This window comes from Solenopsis invicta, chromosome 10 (assembly GCF_016802725.1).
Source record: "Solenopsis invicta isolate M01_SB chromosome 10, UNIL_Sinv_3.0, whole genome shotgun sequence".
NCBI lineage: Eukaryota > Metazoa > Arthropoda > Insecta > Hymenoptera > Formicidae > Solenopsis > Solenopsis invicta.
Window position 1 is genome coordinate 1,811,717 of NC_052673.1, and position 17,725 is coordinate 1,829,441.

At 31.9% G+C, this 17,725-nt stretch overlaps 3 protein-coding genes across 13 annotated transcripts; 1 reads left to right on the plus strand and 2 right to left on the minus strand.

Moving 5' to 3' along the window:
- Positions 1–4,645: 4,645 nt before the first annotated feature.
- LOC105202987 lies at positions 4,646–11,727 on the minus strand. The gene is made up of 11 exons (XM_039454211.1): positions 11,653–11,727; positions 6,818–6,942; positions 6,545–6,733; positions 6,333–6,477; positions 6,171–6,261; positions 5,990–6,094; positions 5,668–5,835; positions 5,464–5,605; positions 5,287–5,390; positions 5,061–5,171; positions 4,646–4,985 (listed from the first exon to the last, which is right to left on the minus strand). Exons 6-11 carry the CDS (start codon positions 6,023–6,025, stop codon positions 4,656–4,658), a joined length of 891 nt encoding a protein of 296 aa, XP_039310145.1. The 5' UTR covers positions 6,026–6,094; positions 6,171–6,261; positions 6,333–6,477; positions 6,545–6,733; positions 6,818–6,942; positions 11,653–11,727; the 3' UTR covers positions 4,646–4,655.
- On the plus strand, positions 11,546–14,294 carry LOC120358799. Of its 8 annotated transcripts, none has more exons than XM_039454201.1 (8): positions 11,571–11,801; positions 11,945–12,167; positions 12,254–12,350; positions 12,497–12,897; positions 13,043–13,395; positions 13,451–13,562; positions 13,668–13,881; positions 13,963–14,294. In XM_039454201.1, exons 4-8 carry the CDS (start codon positions 12,584–12,586, stop codon positions 14,119–14,121), a joined length of 1,152 nt encoding a protein of 383 aa, XP_039310135.1. In that variant the 5' UTR covers positions 11,571–11,801; positions 11,945–12,167; positions 12,254–12,350; positions 12,497–12,583; the 3' UTR covers positions 14,122–14,294. The 8 variants fall into 8 exon arrangements, 7 of the variants coding, with proteins under 7 accessions (XP_039310136.1, XP_039310135.1, XP_039310134.1 ...); XM_039454200.1 differs by having other exon boundaries at positions 11,572–11,801; positions 12,251–12,350; XM_039454204.1 differs by having other exon boundaries at positions 11,590–11,801; positions 12,812–12,897.
- On the minus strand, positions 14,135–16,826 carry LOC105207291. 4 transcript variants are annotated; one of them, XM_039454208.1, is made up of 5 exons: positions 16,471–16,826; positions 16,089–16,327; positions 15,719–16,002; positions 15,441–15,618; positions 14,135–15,371 (listed from the first exon to the last, which is right to left on the minus strand). In XM_039454208.1, the coding sequence occupies exons 3-5, from the start codon at positions 15,963–15,965 to the stop codon at positions 14,996–14,998; spliced, it is 801 nt and encodes a 266-aa protein (XP_039310142.1). In that variant the 5' UTR covers positions 15,966–16,002; positions 16,089–16,327; positions 16,471–16,826; the 3' UTR covers positions 14,135–14,995. The 4 variants fall into 4 exon arrangements, with proteins under 4 accessions (XP_039310142.1, XP_039310143.1, XP_039310141.1 ...); XM_039454209.1 differs by having other exon boundaries at positions 15,719–16,018; XM_039454207.1 differs by having other exon boundaries at positions 15,719–16,005; positions 16,471–16,821.
- Positions 16,827–17,725: the final 899 nt, after the last annotated feature.

Consider the following 17,725-nt stretch of genomic DNA (forward strand, 5'->3'; position numbering starts at 1 on the left):
TTTTGTTCTTTTATATAAACCTAATTTACAAATAAAATAATTTTATAATCAATATAAGGATTGTTATTAATTATGTATTAACTTTTAAAAATTGCCACATTCAAATTTCATATAACGTTTTCCAAAATTAATTTATAACTTAATTGGAATTTAGTTTGAACGTAACTTTTCAGTTAGTTCATGCAATTTCTAACGTTTTTTAAATTAATTTTAGAGCCATTAACTTTAATTTGACTTAGTTTAAAAATATGAACTTGAAAACCCAACCCTAGTTTTGAGTTGTTATTAAAAAATTTCATTTATTACCTTTTAATAATAACTTTTTAGGAAGCATTTTATCACTTGTTATTTTAATGGGTTTATTCACAGTAAAGACCTTTTTGGTATTCGAATTTGATACGTGGCACTTCGATGCTTTTATTGGATAAGAAAATTGGTTTTTTAATGCCGCAAGTTGTTCCCTGATTTTTATTGCAGGGGCTGGCACACTATTTTTTTGACAAATATTTTGGCGCTTTTCATGTGTCTCATTCGACGTACATTCCATCTCTCAACGAGGTCCTTTTGCAACTTGACATTTACGTTTTGTCCGCATATTTTCAAATTCACAGTTGTCATCATCGAAACTCTGAATAAATCTGGCTGGAAGTTTATGTTTTTGTGGCTTCTCGTAATCAGTCTCTATGTTACGGTCAATGGGTTTATCATCGGAGGCCAATATAGCAGCTTTACGAGCTAAGTTAAAAGTTTCTGGAAACACAAGAGAACACATTAATTCAGTTTCTGTATTCAATACATAAAAATTATAGCTAAACTACTTACTATAACTGTGTAAAAACGTTATGTTACATTCCTCCCAGTCTTTTTGCGCTTCCACAAGAGACATTACCAGTCTTGTAGGATATTTGCTTTTAGTAGGATATACGACAGTCTTTTTAGATTCATTTAGCCATTTACTTGCAATTACACATGTACCACCATCTGGCCAAACGACGACCGAAAACTATTAAAATAAAAATACATAAAAATATATGAAAAATACAATATAAATAAATAATATAAATAAATATATGAAAAATACAGTATAAATAAATAATAAAGTTGCATATACATGTTGCATCAACATTAATTTTTCCCAATCACTTCTTTCTTAAAAGGGAAGACTCGTAATTTTTGTCTTTTACAACATATTCACATTATAAACAAAAAACAAAATACAGACCCAATCAATGGCAGAATATATTGACAATTACTAATGCTACTTCTGATTGGGTCTACTTTTCCACACCCCATGCTCCCTAATTATTAATTCAACGTCAAATCCAACAGCTAAAGATTTACTTCAATAAGTTTAACGAAATATCTCACCACTTTATTGTTGCCCAGCATGAACGAGCGGAATACACAAATTATAATCAATGGCAGGAACAAGAATACATTTTTGGAAGACTTCATTAAGAGACCATACTCTTTCAACTTCCTCAAGTTGCGATACCTTACAAATGCCGATGTCTGTGGAATCGATAGGAAATGTAAAGAAATCACAAATATTCTGAAATCGATGTCCGTGCAAAGAAATTCGTGTCCCACGAAAGGGACAAGTAATTTTTGAAAGGATGACTGTTTCGCCATTTCTTGACTGAAAGCAACAATCAGCTTCTGATGTAGAAAGTGTCATTCCGTGTATGGTTAACTTGAAATAAACTTCTACTTCATCGCCTTCTTCGTAATGTCTTTTTTTTACTTAATTCAATGCGCTCTTCAATATTCACATTTTTCTGCATGAGTCGGCCTTCCCTTTCAAAGTCTCTGTTATAAAATTGCTGGGGCATGTATGTTGATCTTAGGCAACCTTTAATGACACCCAAATAATTTTCATACTTAAACGCACTAAAATTGCTTAAAACTTGATGGGAGCGACATTCTGTAGCTGACAAATGACAAAGCGCATAAATGTAATATGTGACAAATTCATTTCCAAAATTATCTACAGCGTGACGAACAAATGCACGAAGAAGGAAGTCTGCTATTTCAATCATACCGTCCTTTTGAAGTAAGAATGGACTTGAAAGAATATACACTCCGCATTGCAGAAATAAATAGTTCTTGTATAGATTTGGATCTAACAAACTGAACACTTTTAGTCTATCGTATAAAAGAATTCTCCTAAGTTCTGATGCTTTATATCTTCTAAAATAATATAAGTTACGAGGTCTTCTGCAAAATTCAATTGGAATATGAAGTTTAATTTCGTCCATTGCTGCGGAAACAGCAGTTTTATCGCGTAATGAAATTTGTCCTCGATTTGGCCCTTGTTTTCTCAAAACAAACTCTAACCATCATTGAAAAACTCCACTATACAAAAGATGCATTTCATCTAATCTAAATTGTGATACCATGCCGATCCCAATTTCTTCTAATGTAGATGTAATATTAAAAATATGATGGTCAGCGTCTACTTGAGATCTGAATTCTTCATCAGTACGAAGACATGCATCTTGGTCCAAAAAAATTTCTCTGTTCTTATAGCGAATAGCAGTGACATGACACTTTACACAAGCTTTTCTTAACGTATGCCCTTTGATGCATTTTATAAATGCTCTTGCGGGAGCATCCAAAATGAAATTTCATACTTCAACACGATAGGCGATGTCTTGAAATGTAATTCCATTTATCATCAAAATTGAAAGTTCATCCACAAATTGACGTAGAAAGGGTTCTAATGGAGGTTTACTCTTTCCATGGTAAACAGCTATTATGAACGGTTTCTTGTCATCCACGAGACAACCCAATATCGACCAGAATACTTCACGGGAACTAGAATATAATTCCAGGCCATCAATGTTAATATCGAACAAAATATTTCTTCTGTTAGTAAGGTACTTTCTTGATAGCCGCTGTAGAATACTGCAATCAATTCCTTTGTACCAGAATTTGCCATTTCCCATGTCTACAAAATTTGTATTCCTAGGAGTTTTTAGTAAAGTTCGATAGCTTCTTGGTAGAGTAGAAAACATTATCTGTAATACTTTGAGAAGTACATCAATTTTCTTGCAAAAAACCCCTCTCATAGCCCACTTTTTCAATTCACGGAGAATATACGCACTCCTCTCTTCATTATCATCGCATAAATTTCTCAGATCCTTAATATCAACAACTTCGCAGGCATCACTGCACTCGGAGGAATTTGATTCATATTCAACGTCATCGTTATTAGTACCATCTGAACTTCCACTATCTGAACCATCATTTATATCACTGTCAAAGTGTTGCTCTCCTGTGTCTCGGCAATGATAGACTCTTCCTCACTATCCGACCGATTTACTAAATTTCTCAATTCATTATTATCCCTATCACAGCTGAATTTTCCGCCGTACTCATTGACGCTTTCATCATTATTCAAAGAAGCTGAGGAATTCAAATTACTTCCAATACGTTGTTGTAAATACGCGACACGCAGTCGCTTTGCTGCCCTTGTTTCAGCCTTACGACTAATTTTTTCTTTTACGAGTCTATACAAAAAAAAATTAAATTATTCAGACAGCTTTCACATGAAAATAATTAGCAGTTACTAAAAATCTATGAAACATTTTAACATACACTTGCTGTGAGTTAAACAAATCTTATACAGTATCAAAATCTTTCAGAGATGTCTCAGAAATTTCACTTGAAAAAATAAAATATTTTAGAAATTTCACAGAACGTTTTAGAGACATCTCTGGGCCATCAAAATGTCCATAATTCTTGTATATAAAACTTTGCAGAAATATTAATGAAAGTTACTAAAAATTTTTGAAAGCTTTCTAAAATCTTATTACTATATAAAAACTTACTAAAAGCTTTTTAAAAAATTGCTTCTCATATTCTTTTAAATATAATAAATTTAAAAATTTATTATTTCTAAAGCATTTAAAATCCAAAGTATACTTAACTTTAAAGTATATTTTAAATTTAAATTCAGATATATTATTTAAACTTATTATATTCAAAGAATTGCAAGCATTAAAAAATTATAATAAGTTATATATAGGGTGACACAAAATATTACAAGACCATAACTTTAAAGATATTTATCGAATCAAAAATTGTTCACGAGAAAGTTTCATGTGTTCGAGAGGCCTCTACAATTATGTAAACGTAAAATCGCTCACGCTTTACCTTCAAAAGGGGAGCGGAGTAACTTTTTAATTTGAATTAGAACCCCATATAAAATATTGCATATTTAGATTCTTACTCTCTTAATTTAAATCAGTGAAAACTCACTGATTTGCAGTGCATATTCACTGTTTGCTGCAGTTATAAGTATACCACTGCGAATCAGTGAATACTCACTGTTTGTACCAGTGACATTGCCTCGTCACTGTCTAAATCAGTGAGTTTCCAATTTACGCTAAATTTCATTGATTCAATTAGTAAAATGAAAGAGAATTCTATTAAAATCGAAATAAAGATAAATATTTCCTCCTTTATTGGCGGTTTCGGTCAATGAATAAACCAATATATAAAATAAAATTAAAATATTCTAACATTGATATAATTTGATCAAAATCACCAATTAAGAAGAAAATATTTATTGAATACGATTAAGAAAGACAAGAGATGGCAAAATAAGGATGTCGAATAAGTAAACGAATAATCATTGCATTTTGAACATATTATTCTATTGAACAATTTGCAATATTTACATGCATTGATGCTACTACACTGTTTGGTTTGTTTGTAGTTTTAAAAATATAAAAATCAATAAAATTAAAAAAATTGTTTAAAGACATAGGATAAGACAAATTGAGCACATAAAATAGTTTAAACAATAAATCGAATGACACTATAGGATCAGCTTTATTCAGGACTTCTATAAACCATCTGTCTCCTTGAATAAAATATTTATCTTTTTTTTGACCGCGCACACACACGATGAATGGTTGAACATTCGTGTTTTCGGAACTTATAAATGATTCCACAAATTGTTGTATGTTACTTCCTTCCTGAAAACAGAATTATAGAATTGATAAAATTGCAAATATTGTGCATACACATTTCTTTATAAAATATAAACATACAGGCAAAATTTGAAGCAGAAACCGGGTATTATTACCAGTGGCGAACTTTGAACAAGAATCTCCTCCCTGTTCTGCTTTACTTTCAATGCATATTTCTTTGTCTTCATATTGCTAAAGATCAAATATAAGACATGAAGATGAACTATTATACTTGTGCTCAACTAAAAGCTATTCAGAACGCGTTTCAAATAATTATTTATCATAAATTAACGTTCATGATTTTTACCCTCTTTTTTCCTTTCCCCTTTCGAACTTGTTGTCCTCTTCTGCTTTGTAAAGCATTACTATCTGGCAATAATTCCGCGAGTATGATCAATGCTCTCATATGTTCTAAGAACAAAAAACATGAACAAATGAAGGAATTTTGTACAAAATATTATGATAATAAATGAGTATATTTTACCATTGCTTATGGGTACATTTTCGTACACATGACGTCGATGCAATTTTGCATACGATATTATTCTCGGGGTATAGTACGCAGGAAATCGTGTTAAAAAGTTGTCTTCCAACCCATCAAACATTTGTTGAAACTCTACATTAATCTAAAAGAAATTGATTTGTACAATTAAATGATATTTTTACATAACACAATGAATTACTATACCATTTCCCCATTGTAATCTATCAATCGTGGATATTTTTGGAAAATTTCTGTTATGTTTGGATTTGCTGTTTTGATCCAATGTCTTCTATTTGGAAATGTATCTTTCATGTAAGAGAATATTCCTTGCTTGTTTTCCTGGGAAGGATGTTTGCATTGCAGCCATGATATCTTAAAATAAAGACAAAAAAGGTAATTATGTAAAATTACTTACAATTTACAATAATATCATTTTTACATTAAATAATTTTCATCGAGAAAGAACCTTTTCGTCAAGTTCTTCGCTAGCAAGGACTTCGCACTCATTTATTGAAACTCGTTTTACCTTCTTTGTATTATATTTTTTCTTTAAAGGCGACATTGTTTTCCGAATAGTCCATAGACGATATTCTATAAAACCTCTTTTTGTTGTACTATCGTAATAATGTTCCTGCAAATGTATACTATTTTTATAATTTGTTATAAGCATAAAGGTTATTATGAAATTTGAAAATTAATATACTCACATAACCTTTGATAGAATGTACGTCTTTCAACAAAGGAAATTCACGTATAATTGCTGTAGCAAGTGCAATTTTTGCCTTTTCTGGAGGATAACTGCAAGCACAATTAATTGTTTCCAATAACTCAGACTTATTATATATAATAATGTTACAAAAAATATTCACCAGCTATCATGAACTTTCACTAGCTCTGCTACGACAATGCGTATCAATGCTCTTCTGTCTTCTTCTGTAAATGCAGTTTTGGCTGCTGTTAATACATCTTTACCTGAGGATGCATTTTTAGTGTGTTCTCTACTGTAATGTAGCGCTGCAAACAAAAATATAATTTACATTTTGAATACTTCAGACTACTATATTTCAATATGCATATTTACCGAGAATCTGTCTTCTGGTGGTTTTAGTTCAGGTATGGGCGGATCTAAAGAATGTCCCAAAACATTATCTTCCGTTGCAGACGGTTCATATTGTTTTATTGGGGGATTTGACGTAGAGGGAGATGATAGAACACTATCTTCTAATATCACAGATCCATCATGTTCAACGATATAATTATTTATTATGACCTAGAGTTTTTGAGTAAGCATTAAAATGTCTTATATAGTACAAAATTAAAGGATTACTTGTGTACATAGCATAGCCTTACATACGTTTGTTTTCTCTTTTTTTTCCTTAATTAATTTCATTATACGTTTTCGAGGCCCCATTTTAATGTTCATTGTTTGTAAATCATTTTCGGTAAGTTCTAAAAAAGATTCATCGTCGATGCATTCAACTAAAATATAAAAAAACAAAATGTATTAAATAATAAAATAGAAATATGAATAATAATTGTAAAACAAATTTGATAAAATAATTAGTTAGAAATTAATTATATTTCACCATTCATAAAAATTATATAATTATATGGCAAAGACTAATAAATTGGTCGTTAGATGATGATTTAGTCCAACATGCAAAAGGTTTGAAATGAGCAAGGGCTGAAGTTTCAACAAATCTATGAATAAGAGCGTCAGGTCCAGGGAGTTCGATTTGGTAAGCATTTAAATCCGTATCAAACTGAGTAGTAATGCATATGGATGTGTTTAAGTATACTCTATTACTATGTAATACAAAAATGTCTTTTATACACCCAAATAGAAGTAAATTATCTTCACGAATGTGTGCAACCTCTAGGCATACAAATAATCCTTTCCGGAATTCAATTCCATTCAGTCGAACAGATTTACATGAAAGAACTTCATCCTCATCATGATAATCAAGTGTATAAAAATCTTCCTTGTTTCTAATATCTTCTATAAGAATAGTTTTACTGCTCAAAACGTTTAATTTAGTCAATTTGACTTCGCCTCCGCCCCATCTAGCGCTTTGACTACATTGAGAAATGCGCACAAGCGTTTTCGGTGGATTTTTAAAATTGCAAACATTTTGTGCACGTTTCTTAATTTCATTGTGCTTGGCTTCGTATCGCATACAATAGTAATGAAGCAGAGGTCCAGACCATAATATGCATTCGGGATAATGAGAAAGATGATGAAATTTATTAATAAGATTTACTTCAGGAAATAATCTCTTAAATACTAGAATAAAATTTGTAATAAGAGCTCTGAGATACGGAATTAGAGATTTAGTGATCTTTGGCGCAAAAACTAATTCCATAATTTGGAGCAAGATTAAAATTATTTCCATATGTTCATCTCCATCATGCACTTTTTCGCAAATCAAAAATGGGAAAGCCCGCGTTAGGCACCACGTTTGCATTGCCTTTTGGCTTAATATATGATCTCTTTTGCGGAGCATAGCTTCAGTAAAATTTGCGGATGGTTTATTCACTTTTTCCGTAAATCCATATTGGAATGATGATATTCGATCATTAAAATATTGAACATTGAACCTTCGCTGTATTAATACATATTCATGTAATACTAATTTTAAAATCATAGGGCATATACCGCATAGAAAATCATGCATAGGGTCAAAAATTTTATTTCGAGAAATGTGAAAATAACGTGAACTATGCAACGAGCAATCTCCTTGAACCCCTATCGCTGATTTTGACTCAGCAGAAAAGTTTGTTTGTTCTAACAAATGAAGATGTTCATTGAAAACTTCCTCAGTTCTTGCTTGTGCTGGTTCAACAGAACCAGCATGTAAATCGACTCTAGTGTACAAGCACATTCGACAAAACTTATTGGCTGATGGCCCAAGGAGATTATATACATCGTGGACAGAAAGTCCATCCCCAACAAAAGCAGCTAAAAATCCGCGAAGTATAAATTGATGAGGTCCAATTTCTATGGATATTCCTTCGTCGCTTTCCAACTTAGCTAAGTCTTGCAAAAATGGAGCAAGTATCTTTTTAAATCCATACTGTTTTACATCCGAATCACAACAAAGAATCAGAATGTGTATGCTACTGAGTTCTGAATTTATGTGCGGTGGCAAGTTTTGAATTGTATAATAAAAAGCTCCTAATTATGTACACCTGTTTTCGATCCTAATGGGTTGACAATTTCTAATTCATCATAATACAATTGTAGTCTTAGAGCGTGTTTATGTTGCATGAAAAAAGGATGAATTGTAGCATGCTGGCCATCTAGGAATGAAGCTAATATATTGTCATCAATTGATTTTTTTTCTGACAGAATAGCTTCCCGTACATATCTATTTGACAGCACCAATTTAAGAGAATCAATGATAGGAACATATTGATAAGTCTCCATAACCATTTTTGGTATGTACGTGTTTGTTTCATTATCCAGTGTATTATCAAAGCGATATCCGAGAGGGATTTCTCTGGGCTCAATATATCCGCAATATTTTTTCAATGCATTAATTTGTTGATCCAATGTTCTCATTTCTTCAAAAGGGCTATCAAACTCAAATACCTGTAAAACATTATTTGAAACATCGTCATTTAGCATGTTATTGTCTCGAAAAATCTTTTTGATTTTCTTCTTCATGAAGTCTCGGACAGTAAGTAGAAGCTCTTCGCATTCGTCAAGAAACTGTGTCAATAAATGCCCTGTCATTGAACCATTACACTGAAACTTTGCAATCATTCTGATCACAAATTTTTGTAAATCAAAATCTTCATCATTATCGTCACCGCTGCTAACATCATCATTATAAATTTGTAACGGTACGCGGTTTCGGTCGGTTCGGTGCGGTGCGGGAACTTCGGGATCGGACCGGATAAGGCTCGTCGGTTGGTCAGGTGTCCGCAATGACTATACCCAGTGTTTTACGTAGCAAAAGACAGTGGATGCTTTATTGATAATAACAGTTGCTAAAAGAGTTGACAGAATGAACAGGAACGGAAATAAAAGAACTAACAAAATAGCGAGATATGAAAATAAAAAATAAAAGATAATGATCGCGCTAATAACAGAGAGATCGCAAAGCGATACCGATAGAGGTAACAATATGGCTGGTGCTCGGCTTACCAGTTACGCGGCGCGGTTTATATCTAATGCTAGAACTATCTATGTACAAGTTTTTCGGCTACGCTAAGAAGTTATGCGGGCGGCTTGCCCGTACGGTCGGGGAGTCGCGGGGCGCGGCGGGATTGGCTAACGCGGTCGTGTAAGCGTGTGCGCAAATGCGGGTCGTTGCCGGCGCGGTCGCCGCCGCGATTCGCCCGAGCGCGCCCCGTGCAAGTGGGGCGCTCGATCAACAGGTTGCTTGTGCCCTGCCGATATGGGTTACGAAGTTTGTCGGTTTGATGGTAACGGTATTCGAGGACGACGTTGATTGGTCGAGAATGCTCGGCCGGTGATGATGACGAGAATGCTCGTCGAGGATCTCGGACGTGATTGGTCGAGGATGCTCGGCCGGTGATGATGACGAGAATGCTCGTCGAGGATCTCGGACGTGATTGGTCGAGAATGCTCGGCCGGTGATGATGACGAGAATGCTCGTCGAGGATGTCTGAGACGACTGGTCGAGGATACTCGGCCGAGGATAGCGACGGGAATGCCCGTCGAGGATATCGGAGTGCGACGAGAATGCTCGTCTTTAAGGAGCGATCGAGAATGCTCGGTCTGTGGACGGGTCGGATAGTCGGACGGATCTGACTTGTGCGTTCCCACTGCCGGCTTATATATCCGAACGCGCGGTCGAGCAAGCCAATCCGCGCGCTCGGTCGGTTGAGCCGGAGTGGGAGCGTTACGGAACGCCACGGCCGGCGCGCGTGTCGCCGCGTGGTTGCACGGCGAAGTTCGGTCGTGCGCGCACGTGGTCCTCGGCTGCACTCGGCGTTCGGTGTTCGGTGGACGGAACGGAGGCGCACGGACGGTGGAGGGGCGTATCGTTACAAATTGAATCGTCATTAGCATTTTCTGGATCGTTAAATTGTACATCCGTGTCGTTATTATTCATTTCATTATTATAAAGCTGATAATTAATACTTGTAGGTCTTTGTAAAGATTCATCGTTTCTTTCATGCAAGTGACAATTTCTAATATGTCTTCTCAACGAATAAAAATGTACGAATCTACGTCGACAATTATGTTGTCCACATTCAAAACCTACATTGCTCACACCGCGATTAATTGTAAGCCCATGGATAGATGTAAAATGCAAAACTAAACCATCCAATCCGCCAGAAACAAACTGATGACACATATAACAATTTCATCGCTCCATTATTTATGATTTCAATTAATCAGATCAATTCCTATAATAAAATAATAAATACTGAGCAATAAAAACATTTTAAAACATTTTCGTAAAGCTAGATAATTACACTTCTAACGTAAATAACACAATAAAAATTTTTTCTATGTGAATATATTTAAATAAATATGACTTAGGTATTATGCTCCAATTATATTTGAAATAAATAAAAAATAAAATATGAAATATGGAAAGTTAATACAACCTCCAAATATATTTAATGTGTTTTCATCGATACCCATTGACCACAAATGATTGATAAAATCGTTTGATGATATCGCAATAGCATTCATTTTTTTGTCACAAAAATAGCTGTAATAAAAAAAATATTGATATAATTATATTGATATATACTTTTTCTTTGATACATTTAACTAATAATAATAATTTTAAAAAATATATTAAAGTAACACAATTTGCATATATTTATTAAATACATGCAAATTGTGTTACATTAAAATATGTTTTATAAACATTTTTTTCATTTTCACAATTTCGACAAATTTTGATCAATATAAGCAATATGTAAAAATGTGCATATCTAAATATTTTGTTACGTTTTATTTAAAACAGTTCAAATTGTTTATATCGCTACTTATTCACGTACTTATTTAATATTCGGTGAACAACAATATACGGGGGCACTAGAGTAATGTTTCCAAACGCAGCCAAAATCACAGTGTCAATTCAATTTTGACAATATTGATACTCCTCCCTTTCTTGAGGTTTTAGGATCAATTATATCACGAGTGTCAAAGACGGACGGACATGAGCAGGTACAGCCAAACAGACACAGATAGGTACTGACATGTACGACTAAGGGTGATGGCAGAGAACGAGACGTAACTGACGTGACGTGACGTGACGTGACGTTGAGTAAGGCAGAGAAAAGCCGTAAAGACGTACGACGTGTTGTGTTGAATGTCTGATGATCTATTAAGTGCGCGGAGAGACGAGGTGGGTAATATTAATATATTAACTTAATAATTTATAACTAAATATGGTCTGGAATAAAATAACAGATTTTATTCATAACTATAATAATTTGTTTCCATTTCTTTGATCAAATAGTTAAAATAGAGTAATAATTTTTATTTTAGGTTAATCCACATTTTTCCCTGCTATATATACTACAATTATTACAAACGTACATGTTTTTCTCGATTGACGAGTTTTGTATCTTAAAAATATTCCACTACTTTGATGCAGAATAGTATTGCATTAGAATAACCTACATGCAGCGAGCGAACTACATCAACTACAACTTACTCATTAAGCTATCTCTGTACAGTTGCATTTTTTTCGGTCTCCCAATCTTATTTAGTAAGTTTGATTTACAAAATTTATTTTTATTATTTTAGCTTTGTATTTTTATTATTATGCTAATTTATAGTTTGCTTTTTCAGTAGAATATTTAGTTATTTTGAAAGTGATACAAGAATAAAAATGTTGGATCATTCACGTATTGTCAAATTTTGATGATTCACCTGTAACGAACACAGATAGGTAGAATAATTATTAAGTAAAGTATGCATAATTATGTAAATATATTGATTAAAGTCTATATATAAACCAAAATTATTTATAGAGGTTTATTTCTATTGAAATGTACATAAAGATATAAAGATAACATATTTCTTGTAACATTGTAGGTAAAATATGATTTAATTAATTAATAAGTAATTAAGAAATGTTATTCCTTTTCAATGCTTACAATATGCTTATAACTAATAAAAAAAATGAGCAGTGATAGTGAATTTATAATTCTGGTAATGAATTGGATAATTACATATGTTTTGTTAAGACGTAAAAGAAAACAAATTAGATGGTTAAATAGGCGATGGCTTGTGAGTCCTATTAATACAATGAGGATTCAATATGGAGATTATAATAACTTATTTCAAAAACTAAAAGATGATCCTGCATTATTTTATCGTTATACCAGAATGACATTGGCACATTTTCAGCAATTAGTACAAATGACAGAACCATATTTGATAAAGAAAAGCTCTCGTGCTTTAATACCAGAACTACGACTTTTAATAACTCTAAGGTATTTATAAAATAAAAGTACGATAGTGCATGCTTAGATGCGGCAACTCATTCATACTATGTAATTAATGTAAATGTACTTTAATCATAGTAATTTTAATATAAATTTGTAGTATATTTTTACATATTAATTATATTCTTTTTAGATATCTTTGCACAGGCGATTTACCATTGACTGTAGCTTTGGCATTTAGAGTTGGTGAATCCACAGTAAGAGAAGTGGTAAAAGAAGTTTGTAATATTTTGATTAAGATTTTGGAACCATTATATCTTTCTCCACCTACAAAAGAAGATTGGAGAATATGTTTTCATGGATATTGGAAGAGATGGAACATTCCAAATTGTGCCGGTTCCATAGATGGCAAACATATTAGATTACGCTGTCCTCCAAACTCTGGAAGCTTGTATTTTAATTATAAAAAATTTTATAGTGTGGTTTTATTGGCAGTATCTGATCATTTATACAGATTTACATTAGTTGATATTGGAGCATTTGGAGGTAAGCAATAACAAAAATTCAATATTATGTACATACTATATTATATATTTTATAGGAACTAGTGACGGAAGCATTTTCAATAACTGTGATATAGGAAAAAACTTAGAAAATAATAGATTAAATTTACCAGAAGAACCTATAAACCTTCCTAATAGCAATTTAAAAACGTACACTTACTTTGTAGCCGATGATGCTTTTAAATTATCAAAAAGAATTATGAAACCTTATTCTAGTACGAACTTGACATATAAAAAAAAAATTTTTAATTATAGACTTTCTAGAGCACGAAGAACAGTTGAAAGTGCTTTTGGAATTTTTTCGAATAAATGGAGAATATTCCACACAGCTATTAGTATGCTACCAGAAACCGCTGATGTAATTGTAACAGCTTCAGTTTGTCTACACAATTATATACTGAAAGAGGAGCAACGCAGTCGAACTAAAATGTATAGTCAAGAACAAATTTCTGATAATACTGAAAACCAAGTAAGAAAAAAAAACAATTTAGAACTAAATAAAAGTATAATAATTTAATCCTTCAATTAATTTTTAATTAATAATATTTAGAATTCACCCTGGATCAATATACCAAATAATCTTCAAGAAGATAACGTACAAACTGCCGAAATTCAAAGAAATATTTTGAGTGATTATTTTATTTCTGAAGTTGGACAAGTGGAATGGCAACATGACTATGTTCAAAGAGGTGTACATGCAGACGAATAAATTTTTTTTTTTAAATTTTATTTTTATGATATGTCTTACAAAACTATTAAAATTATACATTTATACTCAGTCAATTATACTCAAAAGAGTATAATACATCACAGACACAAATACTGTTTGATATAATTTTTTAAATAAACTAGTAATTATTTTGTTTCATAAAAATTTTAAAATAAAATATAAATGTTATATCTTTACAATAAAAAAATAATAATACCTATTTGTACTGTCACAATTACAATGTATGTAAATATTTCTTAAAATATATAATTCTTATTTTAATAATGGCATAGTAAGAGTATCTATAACCATCTTTCTTTTTTCATAAAATATTCAAAATTAAACAAAATGTTATATATTTACAACAAAAAAAAACAATGTCTATTTGCACTTTTAAGATAAGTTTTCTTAAAATATATAATCCTTATTGTTCTAATAATGGCATAGTAAGTATATCTTTGATCATCTTTCTTCTCTAATAAAAACTTCGAAACATAATGTTATATCTTTATAACAAAAAAAGGAAATTAATGTTTATATTTGTGCTGTCAACATAATATATAGACGGTGTAACTAAGAAAACATACATGAAGGATGCTACGAGATATAGGACAGAAATCCAAGTCAAAAATCTTGAATTACTTTTTGATCTGAACCTTTGTTCGTAGTTATGCAGTTTTAAAATTTGTAAATAAGCCGTCTATAAACGGAAGATGATTAGCAAATTTTAATACTGTATAACTATGAACAGAAACTCCAGATCAAAAAATAGCGAGAGACTCTTCGATTTGAATTCTTAGCCTGTATCTCGTGGTATACTCCATGTATGTTTTTCCAGTTACACCCTATATAGATTTCTTAAATTAAATGATCCTTATTGTTCTGATAATGGCATCGTAAGAGCATCCATAATCATCTTTCGTCTTGCATTTTTTTCTTTTTCTGGAATAGTGCTAAATTGTACTTTTATAAAGTCCATAAAAGCGTTATGTGCCGTTGAAGACTTGTTTTCCATATATGATGAAATTCTTTGGGTCATTTGAACTAATGATTGCTCTAACTCCTTTGTTTCGTCGACTTTCCACTTCTTGTGTTTTGGTGCAACATTTTCTTTATTAAAATATTTCTTGTTATCAATATGCTGCTTATTTACATTTTTATTTTCGCTGTTCGATGAACTTGCAACACTTTGTAACAAGTCATCATCTTCATTAATTACTGGTTCAGATATTGTGCAATTTGTGTAGCTTCTGGAAACAAGCATATAAAATACGTAAGAGTGGATATATTTAAACAAATAATTTAATGAGTTATTTTACCTTCGTCTTTTAATTACGCGATCCAAGAATGCTAACTGCGAAAAGAAAGGAAATTGACTAGCTTTACTTGCACCACTTCCACTTTTAGATTGAATTTCTAGCTTTCTTTTCTCTCTGTTATATTGGTCCCTTAATGAGACGCACCTTTTTTGACAATAGGATGGAGTATACATGTCACCTGAACAGTAAAAGTTTTAGATTAAAATACATTATACCATTATTTATCTAATTACCTTTTTATCTAAGTAATTATACATATAGTAAGTATAATTTATTACCACAATTAGTTTCAGTCATTATTTTGGATATTTCTATCCAAGCATTTTCTTTCATCAAAAAGTTTTTATAATTGGCGTTACTTTTATCATATAGAAATACTCGCTCTCGGTATAGCTCGATCAGAAGTTCATCGCCTTGCTTTTCTTCAACATTAATAAACACAGGATCGCAATTATCTTGCTTGTCATCTGTGCTCGTTTCAAGTGAATCATTATAAATTTGGCAATATTGTGAATGATCCGACATTTTTGTTCTTGTATCATTTTCACAATAACTAAATATTCTACTGAAAAAGCAAACTATAAATTAGCATAATAATAAAAATACAAAGCTAAAATAATAAAAATAAATTTTGTAAATCAAACTTACTAAATAAGATTGGGAGACCGAAAAAAAATGCAACTGTACAGAGATAGCTTAATGAGTAAGTTGTAGTTGATGTAGTTCGCTCGCTGCATGTAGGTTATTCTAATGCAATACTATTCTGCATCAAAGTAGTGGAATATTTTTAAGATACAAAACTCGTCAATCGAGAAAAACATGTACGTTTGTAATAATTGTAGTATATACGAGGGATGGATATATAGCAGGGAAAAATGTGGATTAACCTAAAATAAAAATTATTACTCTATTTTAACTATTTGATCAAAGAAATGGAAACAAATTATTATAGTTATGAATAAAATCTGTTATTTTATTCCAGACCATATTTAGTTATAAATTATTAAGTTAATATATTAATATTACCCACCTCGTCTCTCCGCGCACTTAATAGATCATCAGACATTTAACACAACACGTCGTACGTCTTTACGACTTTTCTCTGCCTTACTCAACGTCACGTCACGTCACGTCACGTCACGTCAGTTACGTCTCGTTCTCTGCCATCACCCTAAGCAGACAGGTCTGTATTATAGGTTATAGGTTAGACAGACATATACTTCATATTCCATCTGTATTCATAGTCCCTCCTTAAAAAATGATGATTTTTTTGTTTCTGTCTGTCTTTGTTTTGCATAAGGTAAAACGTAGTACGTAAGACAAAGACAGATAATAACAAGGAATCCTTGTTTTTCAAGGAAGAACTATAAATACAGTCGATAGTGCACAGACGGTGCGTGTACCATCTGCACCCGAGTGCATTTTATGCATAATCATTTTATTCTTTTTTAACAGTCGATAAACAACAAAAATAAAATAATATCTCTAATGTTCCTGAACGCAGCTCTCAAATGAGAAAATTGATGCTGAAGACGTAAATATTGTAAATAATTATACAGGTTAGGGGCCTCTCCAATTTCATCGAAAACCTAACTTGTATAATTACTCACAGTAGTTACGTCTTCAGCATCAATCGACTATTATTAATGTGCATATTAATACTTACCTCGGGGCTATGAGTTCATGTAATGATGTAAAACACAAACTGGACATACACCACTTATCAAACAGAGTACAAAATCAAAGTCGACCTTATACCGCCGGACAAACGCATTTATAATCGGATAAACGCATTTTGGCGGGATTTCACTATTTCATCAGTGAATTTGTCATAGTTCACTGATTGTTTAGTGAAATATTGAGTCACTGATGGAATCAGTGAAAATTTCACTGATTTAAATTAAGAGAGTAGAGAAAGAGAAAACAGCTAAATTTTATCTAATACATTTGTTTGAAAAATGCTTTCATCAAAAGTTATAAGCATTTAAACTTTAAAGTAGAGTGCAATGAAATTAATGTTCTGTTAACTAGTGTTTAGATATCAATGGTCAACAGTTCGACCATTTAATAAAATAAAAAAAAACAGAAAACCTATGAGTCTTATTTAATTTATCATTAATTTCAATGCACTCTATTTTAAAGTTTAAATGTTTATAACTTTTGATAGAAGCATTTTTCAATCAAATGTATTAGATAAAATTTACCTGTTTTCTCCTTCTCTAAGAATCTAAATATGCAATATTTTATTGTGGGAACTCTTTAAAAATTAAGACTCTGGTAAAGTT